Source organism: Trypanosoma brucei, chromosome 7, assembly GCF_000210295.1.
Source record: "Trypanosoma brucei gambiense DAL972 chromosome 7, complete sequence".
Taxonomy (NCBI): domain Eukaryota; phylum Euglenozoa; class Kinetoplastea; order Trypanosomatida; family Trypanosomatidae; genus Trypanosoma; species Trypanosoma brucei.
In genome coordinates this window covers 890,326-911,228 of record NC_026740.1, presented here as the reverse complement: position 1 = coordinate 911,228, position 20,903 = coordinate 890,326, and the positions used below count along the sequence as shown (strand labels likewise).

Below are 20,903 nucleotides of genomic sequence, written 5' to 3'. Positions count from 1 at the left end.
TGGGGGGGGGGTAGGAAAGATGTATTTACCGGAGGGGAGGGAGGTCTTCATGTTATAGGGGAATCCAATTTACGGGGGAAGAACAAAAAGAGTATACAGAAAGTTCAGGAAAAACGGTGAGTTAAGGTGTCATTGAGACGCTGAAAATGAAATAGTTGATGCCGCAGAGTAGCAGCTGCGGCAGAAGCGGCCGTTTTTCCTTTATATACGTCTTTCCCTTTTGTCTCTTGGTTTGCATTCCCCCCATTTTTCGGCCCACCGAGCCTCTGTGAGCCTATAACAGGAGGGTTAAGTTTTTGTTTTCTTTTAGAGGGTCATGTGCCAATGCAGCAGCAAGCTACCGGGTTACTGTCGTGCAAACCACTTGCACGGGGCGGCAATCTTCTTTTCCCTGATGGTGGCGTTTAACGCTCCTGCTGCCTTACTGTTGCTTGTTGTCGTTACGGATGAACTGCACTTTTTAGTGCACGGTGTATCGACGGGGTTGGCGTCTTTCCATTCCTGCCGTTCCCATGTTACCCGATACTGCACGGAGTAGCTGCGTGGGCACCCGCATGTATGCATTTTTTTTTTCATTGCGTAAACCCCGTTTTCCCTTTAACAACAACAAAAAAATAAGACGTATGCATTTGCGGTTGACCCAACTCTTTTCCTTTACTAGATAATGCCACCCCACACGCGCAGATTTCCTCGCAAGCTTTCAACATCCTGACCGTTAACAGTTACGATTAGGTGTTGATACGAAGGGGAAGGAGGGGTTTTATATTCGGCAGCGGATATCACGCGGTTCTGCGACCCAGTCTCACTTTTATTCCACGGTTTTTGTTTTCCTTTTTTTGGTCGCACTTTTCTTTCTTTTTTTTCTTTTTCCCACTCTTTCCCCAGCGTTTGTGCATACGTATGTATGTATATATGTATGTGATTTTTTTTTGTCGCTGTTCTTTTCCAAGTAATTTCGGACGGTGGCCAACGACGAGGAGAAAGGTTTAGATGTAGTTTGGAAAGCTTCGTATGGGGAGAAACACAAGTGAAGGAGGAACGACAGCAAAACGAAGGATGAGAGGAAAGTAAGTAACTCTCCTCCTTTTCCCATTTTAACTGTTCGTATATTATTTATACCACTACGATCAGCTTCTGAGGGCATAGGAAATGGAAGAAAAAGCTGTAAAACAGAGAGAGGGAGTAAGTTTTTTTTTTGTTTTGTGATCATCGCGCGGCTGCCTCCCTTTTTCTACTTCTCTTTTTTTTCCTTCGGTTGATGGGGTCGCTCTAATGTCTCTGCACTGTCCGTGAATACCAAGTGCTTGTCTGTTGACTGTTTTCGCACTGTTCTCTCCCTTTTCATTGGCAAGAATACCTTCATTTTTTTGTTTTTAAAATTGTTTTTGTTGGTATGTTGACACGGTCTGCGTCCAAGGTATTCCGTCTCTGGTCTCTTTTTATAACTTCATTGGTGTCACGATCTTTTTTACATCTCTCATTTACCCATTCCTCCTCCTTCTCCACCCCTTTCTCCGCTGAGCCAACGGTGTCAGTGGAGGCCTCCGACTTAAACTTTCTTTTGTGGACTTAAACTTTTTTCCTTCTTTATTCATCGTTGTCGTCGCCCCCTCCATATATATACACACACACACACGTGAAGCAGTTGATGTTGACTTGTGTGTTCTGTAGGTATAAAAAATATATATGTCCGTTCGTTTAGGTGCTTAGATGCTTACAAGGAAGCCATTGTGTTGACTCGTGCAGTGTCTGGTAAGGTGTTGTATGTGTGTTTTCACGGATCTTACGATTGCGTGCGCTACCAGGTATAGGTGAATACGAAGGTAACGTGAAAGCATATGACGGCTGCAACACGGATTACTTTGAAACTCGGGGAGAGGATGCGATGCGATGCTTTTTTTTTTTTTTTTTAATGCTGAGACCAGCAGGTTCGTGTAGTGGTTCCTAGTTTGCCCATTCTTGGAGTGGTTTGAAAGTAGGTGACAGCGACGTCATCGTGACGGAATGTCTTTCTCCTCTTCTTTGGCCATCCCGTCGTTTCGGAAAAAAAATGTGTGACGTATACCCGAGTGCGTTACATGTGCACGTTCTTGCGTGTGCATAAGAAAATAGCATTGCTACCCTTTCTTTTGGAGCTGCTTTAGCTGTTCTTCCTATCGTTTCAGACCATACGAACATGTTTGTGCAGCTTTCTCTACAAGGTATAATCTGTGCTGTTCCCCTTCCTCCGTTTCATTGCCCTAAACACCGTCTAGTCGAAGAGCATTAGAGCCTTGTAGGCGTTGGCGGGAGTTGTTAGATATCAAGGGACCGCGTGTGCGTTTTGTGTGTGTCATTATAGGCAAAGGGGAGAAGGAAGAAAGGTGAGCTTCGTATTGCAAGTGAATAGTGGTATCAGTGACTGTATTACGGGGCTGCAGAGGTACCAGTTTCACAGTCATTACATTTATGCCTTCACACTACCGGTACCAGTACACACGTAGTTTTGCTGAACGCGCAAAGGAAACAGAATCCGCGCGCTTGCGCTACCCCAAACACATTCCCATCCTTTGCGAGCCCACTTCAGCCGCTAGCGCCTCTACACCGCGTGATGTGAGGCTCTTCTCCACACGGCAGCAGGTGCAGCGCGAGCTGGACTGTAATAAGTTTCTTCTCCCTGAAACTGCTACCGTTATGGAGTTCATGATGGCGCTGCGGCAGCGGCTGCTGCTAGAAGAGGGTCAAGCCGTATTTGTGTTTATAGGAAATGAACTACCGCCGAACAGTGCCTGCTTGGGAGACATTTACGCAAGGGCAAAAGACCCTGATGGCTTTCTGTACGTGTCGTATGGTGTGGAAAATACATTTGGTTGAACATGCGGTGATGTGTTCCCCTCCACTTGCAGGGAGAGGATGGTGTTATGATCCGCCAGGAGGGTTGTCACAATTCTACAACACACCTTTAACAGGCAAATATATATATGCATGATTCTTACATATTTGTATATAGTTTCACACAGTTGGGGAGCTCTTTGTTTGCATCTCCACACTGGCCTCCGCGCACGTGGGTGGGTGTTCGTGTGCGTGGGTGCGAGTGAGAGTCGCGGCGAACCCCTTTCTTGTGTTCTTCCCCTTCCTCTCCCCGCTTTTTCTCTTTTTTTTCCTCTTTCTTTGGCGCCTTTGGCCTTTCGCCTTCCGAGGAGCTCTCGCTTGGGCGCGTCACCTTCTTGCAACATATTAATGTGGGCATTCCGCGTACGTGTTTTAGTCGCCTTTGAACAACCTATTGCCCCTGATTTCGATCACCTTTCCCTTCCGTTACTCTGCTGAGGAGGTTCTGTGGTTTCTCTGTTCTCTCATTGTTGTTGCTCTACAGGTCGCTGCAACTGTGGTATAGCGTACAATGCCCACTGCAGGTGTATAAGTACCTGTGACAGTTTTCATTTGTTGGGTGGTAACATGTGCTTAAGAAAAAGGACTTGTGTACACGAGGCGCGTCTGTAAAAGGCTATGCTTTGTTCCGATTGAGATCCATGGTCTCATATTTTCTTCCCCTCCCTTCCATGCTTTGCGGCTGAGTCACCTATTTGCTCATCTATGAGGCAGTTCAGTTTTTTTGACAGTACCAGGCTCCCAGGCGCCCGATTCGTCTTTTGCAGTCTCACATCTGCACATGGACATAGTGTGAGTGTGCATACGACTCATTTTCCGTGCTTTTATCCCTTTCACGTTACTGTGTGATTTATTTTTTTTCACGTCATCCTCAATACTCCGAAAATTAACGGGAAATTTATCCCTTTCCTTCATCCTTTACATGTGGTTGATTTATACAAATGTGTATATACATGTATGCCTGTATACGGGTCTGTACATACAAGGAAGGAACAAAAAAAAAAAAGCATCAGCACAACCTGCAGTTATGTTTTACACGGGCTGCAGCTACCGAGGGGAGCGAACCTCTGATGACCGCCGGTTCGATGGGCAGGGGATTTTCACCTTCGCCAACGGCGACACGTACGTCGGAGCCCACAGGGATGGCTGCATGCACGGGCATGGAACCCTCTTTTTCGCCAAGGAGCGTGGGGGCGGTCATTATGTTGGTGTGTGGGAAAACGGTCGCAATGTGTCTGGTGCATTTGTATTTTCAGATGGTCTGGTTTACGGCAGCGGCGAACAGACGAAGATTCCTGACCCCTCTGCTGGTGGGCCCTTGACACCTGAAGTGAGCGAGACTGGAACTATTTTAGCAGCTCAGCAGTCTGGTAATACAGGAGAATCTGATAAACAGATAACTAACGCATCTGTATCTGGGGAGGGGGAGGAAGTAGAGGCCCCACCTGTTGACACTAGCAGCAACAGCACACTCGCCCGTAACTGGCTGTATTGCCGTAAAGGCGATAGACGACTGTGGGCAGAGCACCTGCGTGAGGTGATGCCTGTCCTCCCGCTGCAGGCACTGCTAGGTGGCGAGAGGGCGCCACAATCTAGGAAGTGGGCCAAATCACTCGTCGTTGCGCCATGTGTTGCTGCGGAAGCGAAAACTCCGGCAACCTTCGCACAAGGCCAACCGCGCTGCCTTTCGGACGTCCCCGAGGAGTTCTGGAGCGATGAAGAGCAGCGGAAGAGTGTTGTCTCCCGCATGGAGCTTCAGGCGTCACCTTTCATCGGTGCGCAGGGTGGTGCAGGTCGGGAAGAGACTATGATTGATGGTGAACGGCTGGCGACGAACCTGACGCTCAGGATCATAAAACCACTCGAGTCTGAGGCGATGCGTCGAGCGATTGAGGCAGCGGCTTTGGCGTCAACGGCCGCTAGGGTCAAGAGTGATACGTTCATGTCGCCGCGCAGTCGCTCCTCGAGTGAGAAGAGCTCTCACTGTCTTAATATTGTAGAGGATTCTCTGTAGACAGTCTGTAAGATCTTCGGAGGGGCGTACGCCCTAGAGCTGTTGGTACTGATTACCAAGCTGCGTTCGGTTGATACATCACAAAGGATGTCAAGGTAAGTGAAGCCGATGCGTACTATGGCTTGGCGCATGTGTAAATTAGCGATTGAAGGTCAGTCACTTAGGCCTACCTCAATGTAATATGCACCGCAACCTGTTAGTGTGGGAATAGCACACCACCGGGTGGGAAATTAGGGAGGGGGGATTAACAATGTAAAATGACGCCCAACTGAGGGAATGGCCAAACTTAACCCTTCACTATGTGTATGTGTCTTTCCCAAATTGTTTCTCCCTTCTTTGGGGTTTTGACCTCGGTGAACCTTTAAGTGGTTTGGGAGATGCACGTGATACTCAAAGCGGGCACCACCTTATGATACTTTTCATCCTGTAGAAATACTTCTGTATGCATAGCTTTTTAGTGTTCTTGCTCGCCAGGAGGGAAATGGGGATTCCTGATGGGTAACTCAATTCGATGGCCCCTACCACATAGTGGAAGTGGGTGGGTTTGTGCTCCCGCTGTCAAACCAATGTGTGCCACTATCATTTTACAGTTCTTTTGCTCATAATCCCCCTTCACACGGGCATCTGCTCAGCTACAACCATATTCATATTGTTCTTTCTTTTTTTTTTGTTATTATCCCCTTCCGTGTGCATCTCCGGTGGCTTGTGACCTGCTAGCGTTCCCTCCTGATGTGTATTTTAGATTGTCACTACACGAGCGTGCCTTACCAGGGGCAAGTTCGGTAGTAGCCATTGAGAGAAAATGGTAGGTAACCTCAACTGCTTTTGGATCTGTTGCGGCGTTCAATGGACTGATGTGTGCAATTATGTAACCTTGCCCCCAACTGTTTATGTTCGTTTCTCCCTTCCCAATATGTGTTGGTTAATTTACGAAGTTACCGAGAAAAAGGAAGAACGGCTTCAAGGGCACGCGCAGGGGGAGAACAGCCGGGCAAACAGATTGAGAGAAAAGAGTAGGTGCTCTCGTGCCCAGAAAGAAGGCCAAGTTGCGTTCACTCATTAATCGATATGGAATGCGTATCACAGTCGCTAACGAGCTATTCGTTGCTCCGATGCATCGTGTCTGCGGCGCAGTTTGCTGGTGGTGAGCTCAGTTTTGGCGCACACTGTGCCGAGCTCATTGCCATGGATGTTGAAGGCGAAACCACTACACCATTGCGCATTCACTACGATGACCTTATTCACTTCCGTGTCGTGCGGGAGCAACAGTTGATGCGCATAGAGCTTCCACGAGTCACTGTACAAAAGTGGGCAGAATCCAACGGATTTGCTCTGGAGCTCGGTGCTGGTGACGACGGTCATGCTGTCGCGGATGGCGGTAGGTACGAGGGGACATGCGCTCTCGTTCAGCAATTGAGCGTGGACGACATGGCACACTTCCTACAATGCATCGCCCCCGTGGTAGCAGCGAGCAGGCGGACACGGTCGCTCTCGCGTGTTAGTATCACAGAGGCGCTCCCACTGAGTTACTGTCCGCAGAACCCCGACGGTACTGAAGTTGTCAGCGCTACAGAATCCTCTTCACGCGGTGTTGACTGTGAGAGTGACGGAGAAGGAAGCTGTGACAACTCCAAGGATGAAGATTGTAATCGTCCAAACTCGGTGTTGCGGGATGGGGCAGCGGCTAGCGATAAAGATAATTCGCATTGTCCTTCAGTCTCTCTTCTCAGCGCCCCAAAACCGGGAAGGCCATCTTCGGCTTCTGCGTCCCTGTCACAGAGGGCGTCGTGTAGTGCAGAAACTGGATCTACACAGCGCGAACCCATGAGACATGCAAGGAGTGACCGAGGGTTGAGCACCACAACTTCCGCTCTCTCGGAAAGAAAGGGAGCGACAGTGGAGGCTAACGAAAAACTTTTGTGCCGCTTGGAGAGTGTGGATCTTTCGTCTGACGCTTCGGGGGCAAAATTCTCCCGTGCATCTACTGTACAGCGCAGCCAACTGCTTGCTTGTGAGCCGTCTCGACTGGGAGGTGGGGGGGATAAGAAAAAGGAGGAGACAGAGGCGATTCCGGGTGCTGCTTCTGTATGTGGGGAAAGCGAGGCGGCAGCTTCCGATATGGCTATCCTTGTCCGTAAATCCCGGCCCAAGAAGGGGCGATCATCCACCGAGGGCCATCTGTTCAATACAGAGAAATGCGTAAAGGATGACCCAACAGCATTAGATGAAGACCCGCAAACTCCATTAAAGCGAGGCAAGCGGGTGCGGGGACGACCGGCACCTCAGACCCGTCGTGGCCAGTTTGTCGTCCCACTCTCCCTAGAAGAAGCGACGGTTTCGGTACCTCCACCAGCTGCAGAGCGGCCGCCGAGGGGAAAGGAGTGTCCCACGAACAATACGGTACCATTTAAAGGCACACCTGCTTCTGCCCTTCTCGAGGATAGTAAAAGTAGTGGGAACGCCGATAACAATAGTGCCACTGAGGCAGCCGCAGCATACAACTTCGCCGACGTTATTACAGCTCCCAGCGCTGCTGATCATCTTCCCGTAACGTCGGACACCCACAAGTTACTGGCAGACTTGCATGCGGTTTTGCCTGGGCGCCGCCGTCCTACGGCAAAACGCGCGGGAACGCGGCAGCAACCGTCGCGCCGTCCTACAGCAAAGGGACGTACAAAGGCCATCTCAACCGCAGAAGCGACGAAAGTCGCAACTCCACCGCCGAAAGCAACGGCGCTTACGACTCAAGAAAAACATATAATATCACCGAAGGCACCGGCACGTACTGCAAGCCGTAACCCTTCTTTCGATCCTATCAAATCCCCGGTCCCATACCAGGCTACTACAGGTTCCGCTGCATCCGAATACGAGACCCCGCTCATCAACCCGCGGGCATTTTACCTATCACGCGAAGCTCATCGTGAACCAAGCCCGTTGGCGCAAGACGTGCAGAACACAGATGTTTCTAATGATCCACACGACAACCAGCCGCAACTTCCCGGGGAATCTCTGTTGAATGGATGTACAGATTCAGCGTACGCGACGCAGAAGGCAGGTCGCTTGCCTTCAGGACAATATTCGTTTTGCACGCTCTCTCCGTTGAGTGAGTACCACGTGGATGCTTCGCTGCTACCGCCTACCGACAACATCCGCACCGACGTTGGTGCGACTCTAGGGAACGCGTCTCCATCCACTGCATGTACTGAAACTGACGAGACATCCGGTTTATTCCGCGAACGTGGGAAGTTCGTATCACCTAAGGGTGTGAAAGGGCAAAAGAGGCTGAAAACTAAAATGAAGCGTGGAGGAGTGCATATGCGGCCACCCACCCCTGGGACATCTTCGGTTGCTTCTAAACTACATCGTCACCACCTCTACCGTACAAAGAGGCGCGGAGGGTCTGCATCACCACCACTCGCGTCTGCAGCTGCCATTGTTACAGCAACCACATGCGCACATTCGCGCAAGAACCGTTGGCGGCAGGTTGTCCGGCAGCTGAACAATCTTTCCCTGTGTCTTACGAAAGCGCGCGCTTGCGGGGAGGAACTTCGGGGTCTTTTTCTGCTAATGCTCGAAGACGCTGAAATTTGAGATGCATTTGTTACTGCATGCCCACACCGAGCACTAGGTGGTGTGGGTCGTGACACCGTCCGATCTCCTCAGGTTACATCAACAGAATCATTGCTCCTTTCTTGAGAGTTGCTGAGAGAGTAGTTCTATTTGGTTATGGTACGCAGGAAATATTTTATTTGGCGGGTTCTTTCCTAACAGTGCCACCGCTTGTGAACGCGCAGTCATATTGCTAAAGAGTGTCTAACGGTGAATCCCGTGACTATTATGGTTCTACGCCGCGGCTGAATGTGTTATTCAATCACTTGGTTTAGTCACTTTTTATGTTTACATGACAATATCTCAACATTAGCATCGTCCATATTTGGCTTATTTTTCAGCGCACAGAAAATTACAGATTACATCGCGTCCTAAACTTGTTTGTGTTTATTTTTATTTTTTTCCTTTTTAAGGGAGGGGGATGTTTCTTATTATTTTAACTATGCTAATCTTATACATTGCTGAAGGAGCGGATACAAATGCGAAGGCCTTTGTTAAAGATCCATCAGGAGCTTTGTGCTATTTACTACTCCATTTTCCTCTCATGACAGCTTCTTCTTCATTATTTCCCGTAAGGTTTCCTTGTAATACATATGTAATGATCCTTGTTTCCACCATTTGATTTTGTTTCATTCCCCGCCTCATCTTTCGATTTGCCATTTTTTTTCCCTTTTGTTTAGCGTCTCTTTCACTTGTGCAAATTATTTTCCTTTTTTTTTTGTCGGCCGGTACGTGCCAAGAACAATGGTTTGTGTTACAGAATGAAAAAGAGTATCAGACTTTTGTTTCACGTGCCGATGGGGAAGGAGGGAAGGGTTGTGAGCAGGACAGGCACAAATACGAAAGAAAGAATGAGGTAAGTGGGTGCGTGTGCACTTCCGTGAGTGGCACCGCCGATCGGACAAAACAGAGTGCAGGGTTATGTATTCCAACTTGAGGGGTATTTGTTCGTTCGAGGTATATTGTAAATGCGAACGCTTAAGCAGTATGAAAACTCGTTCGTGTTACCATCCCTAATATGCTTCGTTTGATTACATGATACTCGTTGCACCGTGTGTGGCAGGAAAGGAATGAAAATAACTTTGCGATCCGAGGTGGAGGTATCCGTTTCCATTCTACAGAGCCAAGTGGAGATCAACTTCAGTGACCTTACAAACACTTTTTCCCACATACTTTAGTGTGGAATGTAAAAAATGAGGGAAGGGAGTACATTGATTGATGGGAGGGCCATTGCTTGGGTTGTGGGTCCTTTGCTTTCGGGTTCTCTAACGCCCAACCCAGTTCACGAAGCTTGTGGCGGTTGTGGTGCTTTGTTCCTTATGAAATGTGTTTGTTTTCTTTTCCTTGCACTGGGAGTGCAGCCCCATGCTTCCTTGCCAGCTCTTACTCACCTGCTAACAGACTGACTGCACCCCTAGACACAACACTTGCTGCGCTCAAAAGGAAACTGGGCTGGACAAGGGAATATAACATAGACATATAAACAAATATATTGTAACGGGGGAATAAAAAGGATAGGGGCAGATTCACCGAGACGATAGGGTAGTCGCCGTTAAACCCATTTAGCGTGCTGTCTTTCTCGTTAGTCTGTGCCTAACGGCGTTCTGCTAACTTACCGCAAACGGACACGCAGAATGCTGCTCTCTGTCCCCGAAGCACATACCGAAGTGATTACATCACTTCAGTTCTCTCCTCACCACGCCAGTGTCTTGTGCTCTACGTCAGGTGACGACACAGCTGCGCTCTGGGATCTGCGTAACCCCTCGGATAGTTGTAATATCGCACGACTAACGCACCACCGCGAGCCGGTCAATCACGCATTGTTTATAGAAGAAAGTGAGCCGTGTTTGCTTACCGCATCTGACGACCGTACCATAGCGTACTGGGATGTGCGGGAGATCAGCCAACCGGTCGCGGTAATTCGTGGTTTTGGGGATGGAATTAACAAAATGCTGCGGCTCCCAGTTTCCAGGCGGAGCGGAAATGCCTGCGTGAATGGCGGCGCCTGCTGTCTCATAGTCAGTGCATGTGATGACGGCGCCGTTTACATCCACGATGTTGCCTTGTGTGGTGACACGCGACGACAGTCGGGTATGCCCGTGGAGGGAGCGGGAGACACTTTTCCCTCTACAGGGAATCTGGTGGATCGCTTTATGGCTTCCACGAGTACAGTGAACGATTTGGTGCTCTCCCCGAACCCAAATTTGCTTCTCACAGCCTCGGAAGATTGCGCCATACGGTTGTGGGACATCGGGCCAATATTTGGCGGGCAGCGAACGCAGGACGAACGTCTAGTGACCTCATTCGACGAGTTCGAAAACCCCGTCAACCACATTGCCGTCATAAACAGCCCCCGTGTTACCCAATTTGTGCAGGATGAGGGACAGGGTGGACACTCCGGCTGTTGGCTCTACGCTGCGTGTTCTGAGTTCATTTTTGCCGTCGATTTGGACCCCGTAAGCGGGGCATTGGGGGAAGGGGCGCGGACCTTAACTGGTCACCAAGATTACGTGCGAGGGCTGGAATTTGTTGGCGACGATACCCTTCTGACGGTTTCGGATGACTCAACGGTAATTGAGTGGTCGTTGCGCACCTCTAACCCGGTGAGGCAAGTGAAGCTTCATGAGGGACTTGTTATGGCGTCGGCTGTATCCGCGGCACGAGACGTGTTGGCCACGGGGACAGACGGCGGAGAGATGCGGGTGTGGAGGTTGCCCTTCCTCACGGAGACGTGCTGCGGTGGAGATGGGTGTTGACGACACGGTGTGTGGGTTGAAGGTCACTGCTGTGTCTAATGACGCCGTCGTTGTGACGGTTAATTTGGCGCGCGTAATGGGCCTCCCTCCTGTGCTTTGTATTGGTGAAACTTGTACACCGTGGCCCACACGAGTGGGGTTACTCCCAAGTCTGTCGTTTTCTTTGCCCCTACCTTCCCTTGTCTTCTGTACCTTTTCTGATTGTAGTGAGCCCAGCATCACCCAAAGCATGGGTTGTGGGTGCTAGTCCTTGCGAGTTACCACTCTGAAAAGGAAATAATCATCATCCTGTGGTTGATTTTGCCTGACAAGGTATGGATCGGCGTCTTTCTAACACGCCAAACCCATGTTAACAAGCACTGCGCGTGCACATCGTTGGAATTCTGCAAATACTGCCTAACGATTCAGATGCTTGTCTTTTGTGTGCAAATGAAAGTTCTTGGTTTGATTACTGAAGGAGAGTACCGGAAAGTTAGTTTGACTCGGTCAAAACCGTGGCGACGCTGCTGGTGGGAAGGAAATTGTCCAGTACCCAATGGGCACAACGTAGTGGTGTTACTTCGGTGCTCATTTCCCGTGTTCCTCCAGTGCCTTCCTTCATCCTGTCTAATCTCTCCATATTGTCGTTGTACTGCCGCACCTTTGTTTGCACCTTTCGGTTTTCTTCCCCTCCCCCCCCCCCGTCGCAAGGCACCACTGTACAAAGAGGGAATCTTTTACGTGTGCAGACAATCCCAGTCCCCTTTCCATGCAGTCGGGACTTTGTCATTGTGTGCGGCGCGTTGCCGCACTTGGTAGTGTCGCAAACTTACATCATTTCACCAACCTTCCCTCAGGATTTTCCGTTTGGACGTCACGGCGCTGGCAATCACAGAGCTCCCGCGGCCAACCCGGGCTGCAGTGGCAGGAGGGTGTGGTGGATCCGCGGTATTCTTCCTCTGGTAACATGCGGCGATTCAACCCGGATACAGTCGCACACTACGTGAAGGCGACTATTCAGAATGACCGGCGTGAGATGGGCCTTGGGGAAGTATACGACTGGCATGAGTTTGCGAAGGATGCTGTATATATTCCCACACGCTCCGGGCCGTTGTGGGTGGGGAGTGATGACCCCCGATGTGCCAAGTTCATGAGACGCCGCAGCAAAATGCAAAAGACACCACAACAAAAGGCGCGACCAAAACCAGGTCCTGACCCCGCGAAGGCACTTGAGGATCACCCACTCAGGGAATACTTCACCACAGCCACAAACCTCCGCGACCCACTAAGCACGGCAAACAATCTGCACCGAGCGGGACTCATTCGTGAGTACGATATCAAGTATACAGCGGCTAAGGTTCGGTATGTACCACGCCCCCCTGTTGTCTCCATAATGGGTCATGTGGACCACGGCAAGACCACCTTGTTGGATTACCTTCGAAAAACAAATGTGGCCTCCCAGGAGGCTGGTGGCATCACACAAAATGTTGGGGCGTTTCAGGTGAAAACCCTTGGTGACACTCTCGTGACATTCATCGATACACCGGGCCACGCGGCGTTCACTACCATGCGTGAGGTGGGCGCCACAGCCAACGACCTTATCGTCCTCGTCGTGTCCGCTGTAGATGGGGTTCAACCACAAACAAAAGAAGTGATTGAGCTTGCACACAAGTCAGGCATACCTTTTGTTGTCGCCTGCACCAAAATTGACCGACAACCAAGGGTGGAGAATGTGAAGCAGCAGCTGCGTGATTGCAATGTGGAACTTGAGGAGGATGGCGGCGACACGCAGTTTGTTCCGGTGTGCGCTCGGGATGGTCGGGGTGTTCCTGAGCTCCTTGAGGCCATCGCGTTGCAAGCCGAACTTTGCGAGATAAGTACGCCCAAGCCGTCAAGGTGTGAAGTAACTGTGATCGAAACAAATGGCGTTAACACGACAACTGAGGTAGCGGGTATTGTACGTTGTGGTAAGGTGCGTGCCGGTCAGGTGCTTGTAGCTGGTATGACGTACGCTGTGGTCCGAAAGGTTTTAGATGAGCACGGCCAGATTATACAGGAGGCCGGCCCGTCGCAGCCTGTAGTGCTGCATGGTTTTCGTGTCCACCCCAAGCCGGGATCGATCCTTTTGCAGGTGAGCAGCGAGTCTCATGCCCAAAAGTTTTATCACTTTATGAAGGAGGTTTACCAGGCGGAAGGGCGGCGGGAAGACTACCTGCAGTTACTAAATCAGGAACAGCACGGCATGTTATATGCACGTAAACCTGATAATAACCTTGTGCGTACGTACAGCACGCAAGCCTTTGTGCTCTCGTGTAAGGCCGCCACTTTCGGCATGCTGCAGGCGCTGATGAAATCCATCTATGAGATTCCTAGATTGGAAGGCATTTCCACAGAGATAAAAGTGACTGAGGTTGGTGGGTTGCGGGATTATGATGTTGCTCTCATTGGTAGTTCCGGGCAGCCTGGTTGCATTTTGTTGTACGGTGGTTGTAAGGATACCAACACGCTGGATGTTCCCAATCACGTGACGGTGATTCGATTCAATGTTCTGTATCATGGACTTGAGGCCTTAAAGGAGACATTGGTGGGAGCGCTGCCAAAGATAACGAAAATTCGTGTCACAGCAGAGGCAGAGTGTCTACAGGTGTTCCGCGCGTCGCAAGCCGGCAAGAGCGGGAATGCTGGTGGCATGCGGGTTACAAAAGGAACGATTATCGCAGCTCACCTCACTTTTCGTGTGTGTCGGAAGGCGCCCCTTGTCAAGGGCACTGCCGAAACTGACGGCGTTAGTGATAATGAGGGTGATGGTGATGAAGATATGCTTGGCCACCGCGTTGTGGTGTATGAGGGGCAAATTAAGGAGCTACGTCGCTTTAAGGAGCTCGTCCCTTCCGTCGAGCTTGGGTTGGAATGCGGTGTAATTATGCAGGATGAATTCCAATTCCGCACAGGGGACATTCTCCAGCAGTATGAGACTTACGAGGAGCCACGTGATGTGGCTGAGGAGTACCAAAAGGCTGAGCTACGGGAAAAAATAATGCGTGACACAGCAGCAGCCGAGGCACTGTTGGCAGAAAGCACGGGTGGGGAAGATAAACCCACTGAAGAATCCGAAGTGAAGACCACCATATGAGGGTTGAAGTAAACATCAGTTCCGTATGCCAAAAACAGCACTGATTACGCAGTACTTTTGGATGTATTCGTTATTAACATCGCAGGAATTGATTCGCTGTGAATTCCACCGATGAAGAGAATGCATGTGGAGATTGTTGTCATTACCGTTCCCCCCCCCCCCCCCCCCCGCGGGTGCGGTGTTGTACGAACTGTTGTGCTCGCTGTCGACATCTTTGCTGCAAACAGGCTCACGGAGAGGGTCGCGCACCGGCGCCATTGTAGTGGCCGAAGGGGCCATAAGCAAGGAGGAGATGGGGAGCTTCGTATGTGACGCGACCCTTCACGAGAGCGGTACCCGTGCGTTGTCCGATTATGCTCACTGGCCACTGCAGGATCGATCACCGCTGTGTGTGTCTGTGTGTGTATGTTTGGTGAGAAACTGAGGTTGCGGTAGGTCCGAGCGCTGAGGAGGGTAAGGGTCGTGTCTGTAGCAGGGGCTGTCCCTCTCGTTCAGCGTTCTCCATTTTATTTTGCCAGTTCTCGCTTTCCGTTACGTTAGTATCTAGTGTTTAACTGTGGTAACATGATCAAGTGTGATTAGGAGATCTTCACAACAACTCTCTGAAACGTCACAACTACTGGTTCCTAGTGGAATGTGTAATTACTAAAAGGGAGTTTAGAGGGCTTTTTCTCCATCCTTTAATCTCTTGCTTCTGGAGTACGGCAACTATAGCGAGGATCCGACCACGGTGCATTGATGCATCGTCGCCTTCGAATTCAGTTCCTTTTCTCCACAACACCGTTGCCTTGGGGCAGCTCGCTGCTAGGGCAGCAGTTTATTCTCCAGAATCGTGTCCACTACCACCAACTTATTCACGAAAGAAAGAGGAAACCCCGCGATGACATTCCCGCTGCCAGCCCCTTCGCTTCTCTGCGGTTCCGATCCTCAGGACCCGATTCACCAGAAGGGTGTGATGAACCCTTTGCTTTGTCGTTTTCAGAACCCGGGTTTAAAGCAATTCCACCAGATGAGTTCACTGCAATTTTTAATACTCGCCCCGTGGCGGAGCGTGCTGCAGCAATGGTAGTTGCACGTCAGCATGCCAGTGGTCGTGTAGGACTTAAGGTGTTTGTTGAGCAGCTGCCAAAAGTAAGCCGTGACAATATCTTCGGCAGCGGAATGGGTGTCGAGGAATGGTTGCAGAAATGCCTCCTCCTTCGGCTCGTGGAGGACGCTCATGGACTTCGTCATGTGGAACTTACCGCCGAACCGAAGAGTTACCTTGCTGATGTCGATAAGGACGAATCTGAGACGGTTAATGAAGCGGGCGAACGTATCGGGTCGCATGCGTCGGAAGGAACGCACAGGGGACTGGTGGGCGCCGCCGAAAAGCTCCTGGACGTCCTACGCGACGATGTGCTTGGGCGGCGTGAGAAGGATGAGCCTAATTACAAACCCCTCAGCGAAGCCTATTCCCTTCTCTTGCGGGAGGGCTCTCGAGTTTGTGAACTCAGCGGTACTGTCCATACGGTTAAGTACGGAGACTTTCTTAGTTTGCTCCGCACGCCGCGCGCAGCGGGAGAATTCTGGGTGTTGCACGACAGGTACATTTGCACTCGACTTGCTGGGGAGTCAAAGCCTCCACGTTTCGTGTCACCGCAGCCGCAAACACGTGGCGCAAATTCCATGAACGCCTATGGAGGTTGGGCCGCTGCATCTAATGTGCCCACGCGTGAAGATGTGTATGAAATCCTGAAGTACGTTCCTGTTAACTGGGGAAACTTTGGAAACCTTAACTTACCACCGGCGGTAAAAAAGAAGCATATTCGTATTTCCTCCACGTTGCAGTGGTTTCGTCGCCAGCCTTTCTACTTTGAACTCCGTAGCATCGCAGGAACGACGGAGATCCGGCGTAGCATAGTGTTGCACCCTGAGGCGCATGGGCTAACGCCCGAAGAAGCCCACGAACAGTTACAGCTCAAGATTGCAAAGGGGGAAGCCAATAGTTTGATTCCTCTCAATGCGGAAGGTGAAGTTACGAACATGGCTGGTGAGTCTCAGCAGCTTGCGACGATCCTGAAGTTTGTTTCGCGCGTTTGTCCCGGATACTTTGTTCCTTCGTCTCTACTGATGCAGCGCTACACAAAGAAAAACTTAACTCATAACGAATTGATTGGCTGCGTTAAGAATCACCCTGCCCAATTCGAAGTAGTTCAACTAAGGTACACGGACACGCCTCTTGTGAGAAGGCGCATTGGGGCGAACAGCGACCGCTGGAAGGGTCATTTCATTGAAGACTTCGAGCAATTTCCGGAAGACGTTCGAGGTCTTATAATTCTCATGGGACGCGTATGCACGACGTGGGATCGGTCTCACTATGTCTATGTTCGCCTTACGGAAGAAGAGAAAGTGATGGTTGGTGGTTTTGAGGGGATGATGCACATTCTGAATCGTCACCCCCGCATATTTCGTGTTGGGGAGAACTTCATTGCTCGCGTAGACCTCTCCGACCCACTTTCTTCACAGGAGCCCGAACCCGCACCGGGCGATATGGCGACACGTGTCATCATCCGTGAGGAGAATCCGTACCAAACGCCGCGCGATTTGGCTGTTGTGTTTCACTATGTGGCCCCCGATGACGAACCATGCACAGCTGCCTTCTTCCTTCAGTGCGCAAGTCCTGCGATGCGGGCTGTGTTGCCACCGCGTATCGTCACTGTCTTGCAGTTGTTTCCTGATCTTTTCGTTTGCAAAGAGACGTCGCCCGGAGTTTTCTTAATGCGGAAAGTGAAGAAAGTTAGTGGGGGGCGATCTGGCAATATTTTTGGTGAGGCACCCATTACACCGAGAACGTCTGGAGATGCGCGGTCGCCTTCCATTTCTACTCTCTCTTCCCAGGCTAACGTCTCAGCTGAATGTTCTGGTGAGTCGCTCGACTTGGAGGCGGAATTCGCAGAGAACGACTTTTTATCTCGTGAGGAAGCCGTGCAAGCGGTGCGAAGTTTGATACCGGCGCGAGGAGTTGAGGCCTCGCAGCTGCTCCTCTGGGCTTCGCTTAGCGTTCAGCAAGCGGCTAATCGACACTATGGTGGAGTGCTGAAATTGGTTGAGGCGAACCGTGCACACTTTCGCATTCAAGATACCCCTGAGGCAAAAATGGTTTTTCTTGTTGAGAGTTGAGGGGACGTTTTTTTTGTTTCCGGTGGTGTTGTAACTTGTTATTGTTTGTGTTGGGGGTGCACTGAAGGTAGGAATCCCTTGCCGAGGGATTTGCGCTGAAAAGAAGGCGTGTCTACGTCTGTGGAATTCCTTTGTTACACTCTCCGTGCTGTCCTCAATCTACTTCCTTTCTTCCGTCCGTTTTTTTTTTTACTGGACAAGTGTGATTCAACTGCAGAAGCGAAGCACAAAACATTGACCACACGGGAGGTATGAGTCCCCACTGTAGCTACTAGGGGCATAGCTTTAAGAACTGCCATTCTTTCCTCACATGTGTTGGCACACTTCCTCCTTTAGAGTTACTGCGTCTGCGCTGATAGTGCGGCGGTGATCGGGTGAGGCGCGTCAACCTCACGCTCCCAGAAGTGCGAGGAAACATGCAAACGAACATGCGTTAACAAATGCATCGCCTTATTCGTACGCCGTTGGTTAGAGGATCATGCAGATGCGCGCTTCGGGGTATGGGATGCCGCAACCTTTTGACAACGTGTTAACAAAAAGCATTGGTACCAAATAGGTCCACTGGAGGAGTGAAGCAAAAAAAATGTTGTTGCTACTTTCGTGTTCCCGTGACGCAATCGCAAACGTACCTTCAAGAAGGGAAAGTTGTACTGAGACTGGTGTCGCGTTGTGGAATAGGGAGCTCCTCAAGGACAGAAAATTAGCAAACATAATTTGTGTACAAGGAAGCGCTCTTGGAGCGCACAGTATAATAAAAGATGACCTCTTGTTCTCCTCAAATTGTAGTGATACCTTAACGCTTTGCTCACCACCACTTGAAGCAACCACAATAGTTGTGGCGAACGGTAGTCGCGGTATCATCTACACCGAAAGAGAATCGGTTGAAAAGGGCGTTAATTAACGAGAAGGAGGGTTGTTGGTTAGCAATATCCTGGAAGTGGTTTTTATTCCCTTCAAAACACTGTGTCGAGTGGAGGCTGGATAAGATGGTTCGGATGTAGGGAAGGAAACAAGTATTTGAGGTACAATTTGTTGCGGTGTGTGTGTTATTACTGTTGCTACTTGTTTTCAAGTGAGCAATTGAGGGGAATGTTGTGTGTGTGTGTGTGTGTGTGTGTGTGTGTGTGTGTGTGTGTGTGTGTGTGTGTTGGGGGGACGTAGCTGTTACCTACGCGTGTGAGGCAGTGGTGTTTATTATAATGAGAGTTTGGTAGGATAAGATGAAATAATACTAAGCATGTATTCTTCCGGACTGCCGCCGCAATGGTAATCTATGTTACCCATAGCACTAAAAATTTTTTTTCTAGTCAGTAACAAAGGTGAAAGCTCAAAAGCATAATTATATAAAGTGAACAAAATGAGGTTTTTGTTTGTGCTGTTGGCGCTTTTGGGAAAAGAAACATATGCGTATTATTATGAAAGGAATGCATTAAACGCAACCGCCGCTAATAAAGTGTGTGGGCTATCGACCTATCTTAAGGGATAGCACACAGAGTAAACAGCGGGAGTGCTGCGGTTATGAAGAAACTGACAGATTTGAAGATCAAAAGCGCGCAGTTGCAGTTATCGGTAATGCGAAACAGCGTACCTTCTAGTGAGAAAGATTGTAAAGACATCAGGACACTCTTGAAAACAGTATTGAAGAATGAGTTTACATTCCAGCAGGAGTTAGAGGAAATGAGGAATGCATCGGCGCTAGCAGCAGCCGCCGCTGGGTTAGCAGCCGGAAGACTGGAAGAGTGGATTTTTGCATTTGCACAGGCGGCACGCACGACGTCGCAGTTTTGCATAAGCGTGGGAGGGAGCAGGCCAGCGGTGCACGACAAGTTGCAAGAATGTTTTCGTGGAACAATTGGACCTGAAACCCTTTACAAAATTGAGGATTCACATGTAACGAAGTCGGCAGAGAAAAACTTGCAACTCCACGAAGCGCTATCATCCATTTCCTTCAGTAGCTTGGGTGCGGAGAGCATCATTGAACGAAATGAAGACAGGGGTTGCAACTTGATGAGGACGGCAGCAGACGGTTTATTAAAAGGTGGGTTCACCAACACGGCACAACTTAACGTGGGGTGGTGGAGTGATGAACTTCGCATCAAGTGTGGAAGGCAAACTAAATGTAAGGGGGGGAGAGTACGGTGACGTCACTTCCTACGGTGCAGTGCGGTGGACTGAAGATCCCAATAAAGTGAGTATATTTGAGGATGTCATCCGCCTGCTTGCGCGTTTCGAAGAAGCAAAAAATGCGGTTATGGAAAAAATAAAAACTACCGCGGATGAATTGACGAAATGCATAGGGCACAAAGAGGCAGAACTCACTAATGACCAGCTTTACGAGGAATTTATCTGGGAGACCATACACAGATTGGAGCTGTCAAAGAGAGTGAGTGAACAACCCTCTTTAGGTGAAGAAGAGGAGACAATCCTGAAATCCAACTATTCTGCAGAACCGGCGCGAAGACCTGTCATGAGAGCGGAGTCCAATCCGGCAGCACATTCGAGTGTTCGTGCCGCTGCACTTTGTTCTGCAGCTCTATTGTTGCGAATGCTTTGAAGGGAATGTTACCGCCGAAACCGTCCTGCTTCGTATTGTTGATTAATGCTACGGAGGGGGAAGGAAAAAGAGAGAATAAAAACACATTTCGGGGGAGGGGATAAGGGGATGAGACTAACGTAGGTTTCCAGCGAGAGGGGGGGGGGGGAGAGCTAGGGACAGATGCACGTTCAGCAGGCGACACCCGGACACTAGGAAATCGAATTAAATGGAGCGGAGTGTAAAGGAAAACTGTAATAACCAACTGCGCTAAACTCCGGAGATTTTTTTTTTTTAAATTTAGCTACCCAACAAAAGAAGAAGCGAATAATGCCAACCATAAAAGGAGACAGGACTAACCCTACTGGTTAAGGCAACGACAGTTGTAGAGTTAAGGTTAATAACGACCTGTCACGACGTGGGTTTTCACTTCTCCCGAATCTTTGTTTTAGTGCGCTTTAGATGATAGCCCAAAAGAAGGAATTGCAACTATCCTAACCCACCCGCAAGCTGGGTCGAAGCTGTTCGTGCTTTGGGCGATCCATTTTTGCAAATGGTGGTCCTAGTTCCTTTCGTTCTCTCGCACGGTAAGAATTACACTGGAAATGGAGGTGACCTCCAAGATGCAGAGGAGGGGTCATGTTTCGCTGGTGGTTGTCTGTCAGTCGGGTCGGCTGGCTTCTGGGGGTAGCTTAGCGCCGTCGAAAAAAAAAAGTGGATTTCACGGTGTGATTTTGTCACTTTTGGTGGAGATAAACGGTATGCCGTAGGTCACAGATCTACATCGGTCTTTGGGCAAGAGAGGTTCCCATGTCTGACGGTGTTTTTTTCTTGTCACTGAGGAGG

The 20,903-nt window shown here is 49.9% G+C and overlaps 10 protein-coding genes across 10 annotated transcripts; 9 read left to right on the top strand and 1 right to left on the bottom strand.

Annotated features, from left to right (window-relative positions):
- Positions 1-808: 808 nt before the first annotated feature.
- On the bottom strand, positions 809-1,210 carry TbgDal_VII3650 (hypothetical protein, unlikely; the record flags this gene model as incomplete). Its single annotated transcript, XM_011776406.1, has 1 exon — positions 809-1,210. The coding sequence occupies one exon, from the start codon at positions 1,208-1,210 to the stop codon at positions 809-811; it is 402 nt and encodes a 133-aa protein (XP_011774708.1).
- Positions 1,211-2,448: 1,238 nt separating this feature from the next.
- TbgDal_VII3640 (microtubule-associated protein 1A/1B, light chain 3, putative) lies at positions 2,449-2,853 on the top strand (the record flags this gene model as incomplete). The annotated part of the gene is made up of 1 exon (XM_011776405.1): positions 2,449-2,853. One exon carries the CDS (start codon positions 2,449-2,451, stop codon positions 2,851-2,853), a length of 405 nt encoding a protein of 134 aa, XP_011774707.1.
- A 111-nt stretch (positions 2,854-2,964) lies between these two features.
- Positions 2,965-3,309, top strand: TbgDal_VII3635 (hypothetical protein, unlikely; the record flags this gene model as incomplete). Its single annotated transcript, XM_011776404.1, has 1 exon — positions 2,965-3,309. One exon carries the CDS (start codon positions 2,965-2,967, stop codon positions 3,307-3,309), a length of 345 nt encoding a protein of 114 aa, XP_011774706.1.
- A 484-nt stretch (positions 3,310-3,793) lies between these two features.
- Positions 3,794-4,885, top strand: TbgDal_VII3630 (hypothetical protein, conserved; the record flags this gene model as incomplete). Its single annotated transcript, XM_011776403.1, has 1 exon — positions 3,794-4,885. The coding sequence occupies one exon, from the start codon at positions 3,794-3,796 to the stop codon at positions 4,883-4,885; it is 1,092 nt and encodes a 363-aa protein (XP_011774705.1).
- Positions 4,886-5,953: 1,068 nt separating this feature from the next.
- Positions 5,954-8,476, top strand: TbgDal_VII3620 (hypothetical protein, conserved; the record flags this gene model as incomplete). The annotated part of the gene is made up of 1 exon (XM_011776402.1): positions 5,954-8,476. One exon carries the CDS (start codon positions 5,954-5,956, stop codon positions 8,474-8,476), a length of 2,523 nt encoding a protein of 840 aa, XP_011774704.1.
- A 1,652-nt stretch (positions 8,477-10,128) lies between these two features.
- TbgDal_VII3610 (hypothetical protein, conserved) lies at positions 10,129-11,250 on the top strand (the record flags this gene model as incomplete). Its single annotated transcript, XM_011776401.1, has 1 exon — positions 10,129-11,250. One exon carries the CDS (start codon positions 10,129-10,131, stop codon positions 11,248-11,250), a length of 1,122 nt encoding a protein of 373 aa, XP_011774703.1.
- A 748-nt stretch (positions 11,251-11,998) lies between these two features.
- TbgDal_VII3600 (translation initiation factor IF-2, putative) lies at positions 11,999-14,362 on the top strand (the record flags this gene model as incomplete). The annotated part of the gene is made up of 1 exon (XM_011776400.1): positions 11,999-14,362. One exon carries the CDS (start codon positions 11,999-12,001, stop codon positions 14,360-14,362), a length of 2,364 nt encoding a protein of 787 aa, XP_011774702.1.
- Positions 14,363-14,486: 124 nt separating this feature from the next.
- TbgDal_VII3595 (hypothetical protein, unlikely) lies at positions 14,487-14,786 on the top strand (the record flags this gene model as incomplete). Its single annotated transcript, XM_011776399.1, has 1 exon — positions 14,487-14,786. The coding sequence occupies one exon, from the start codon at positions 14,487-14,489 to the stop codon at positions 14,784-14,786; it is 300 nt and encodes a 99-aa protein (XP_011774701.1).
- A 314-nt stretch (positions 14,787-15,100) lies between these two features.
- Positions 15,101-17,524, top strand: TbgDal_VII3590 (hypothetical protein, conserved; the record flags this gene model as incomplete). Its single annotated transcript, XM_011776398.1, has 1 exon — positions 15,101-17,524. One exon carries the CDS (start codon positions 15,101-15,103, stop codon positions 17,522-17,524), a length of 2,424 nt encoding a protein of 807 aa, XP_011774700.1.
- Positions 17,525-18,107: 583 nt separating this feature from the next.
- Positions 18,108-18,425, top strand: TbgDal_VII3585 (hypothetical protein, unlikely; the record flags this gene model as incomplete). Its single annotated transcript, XM_011776397.1, has 1 exon — positions 18,108-18,425. One exon carries the CDS (start codon positions 18,108-18,110, stop codon positions 18,423-18,425), a length of 318 nt encoding a protein of 105 aa, XP_011774699.1.
- Positions 18,426-20,903: the final 2,478 nt, after the last annotated feature.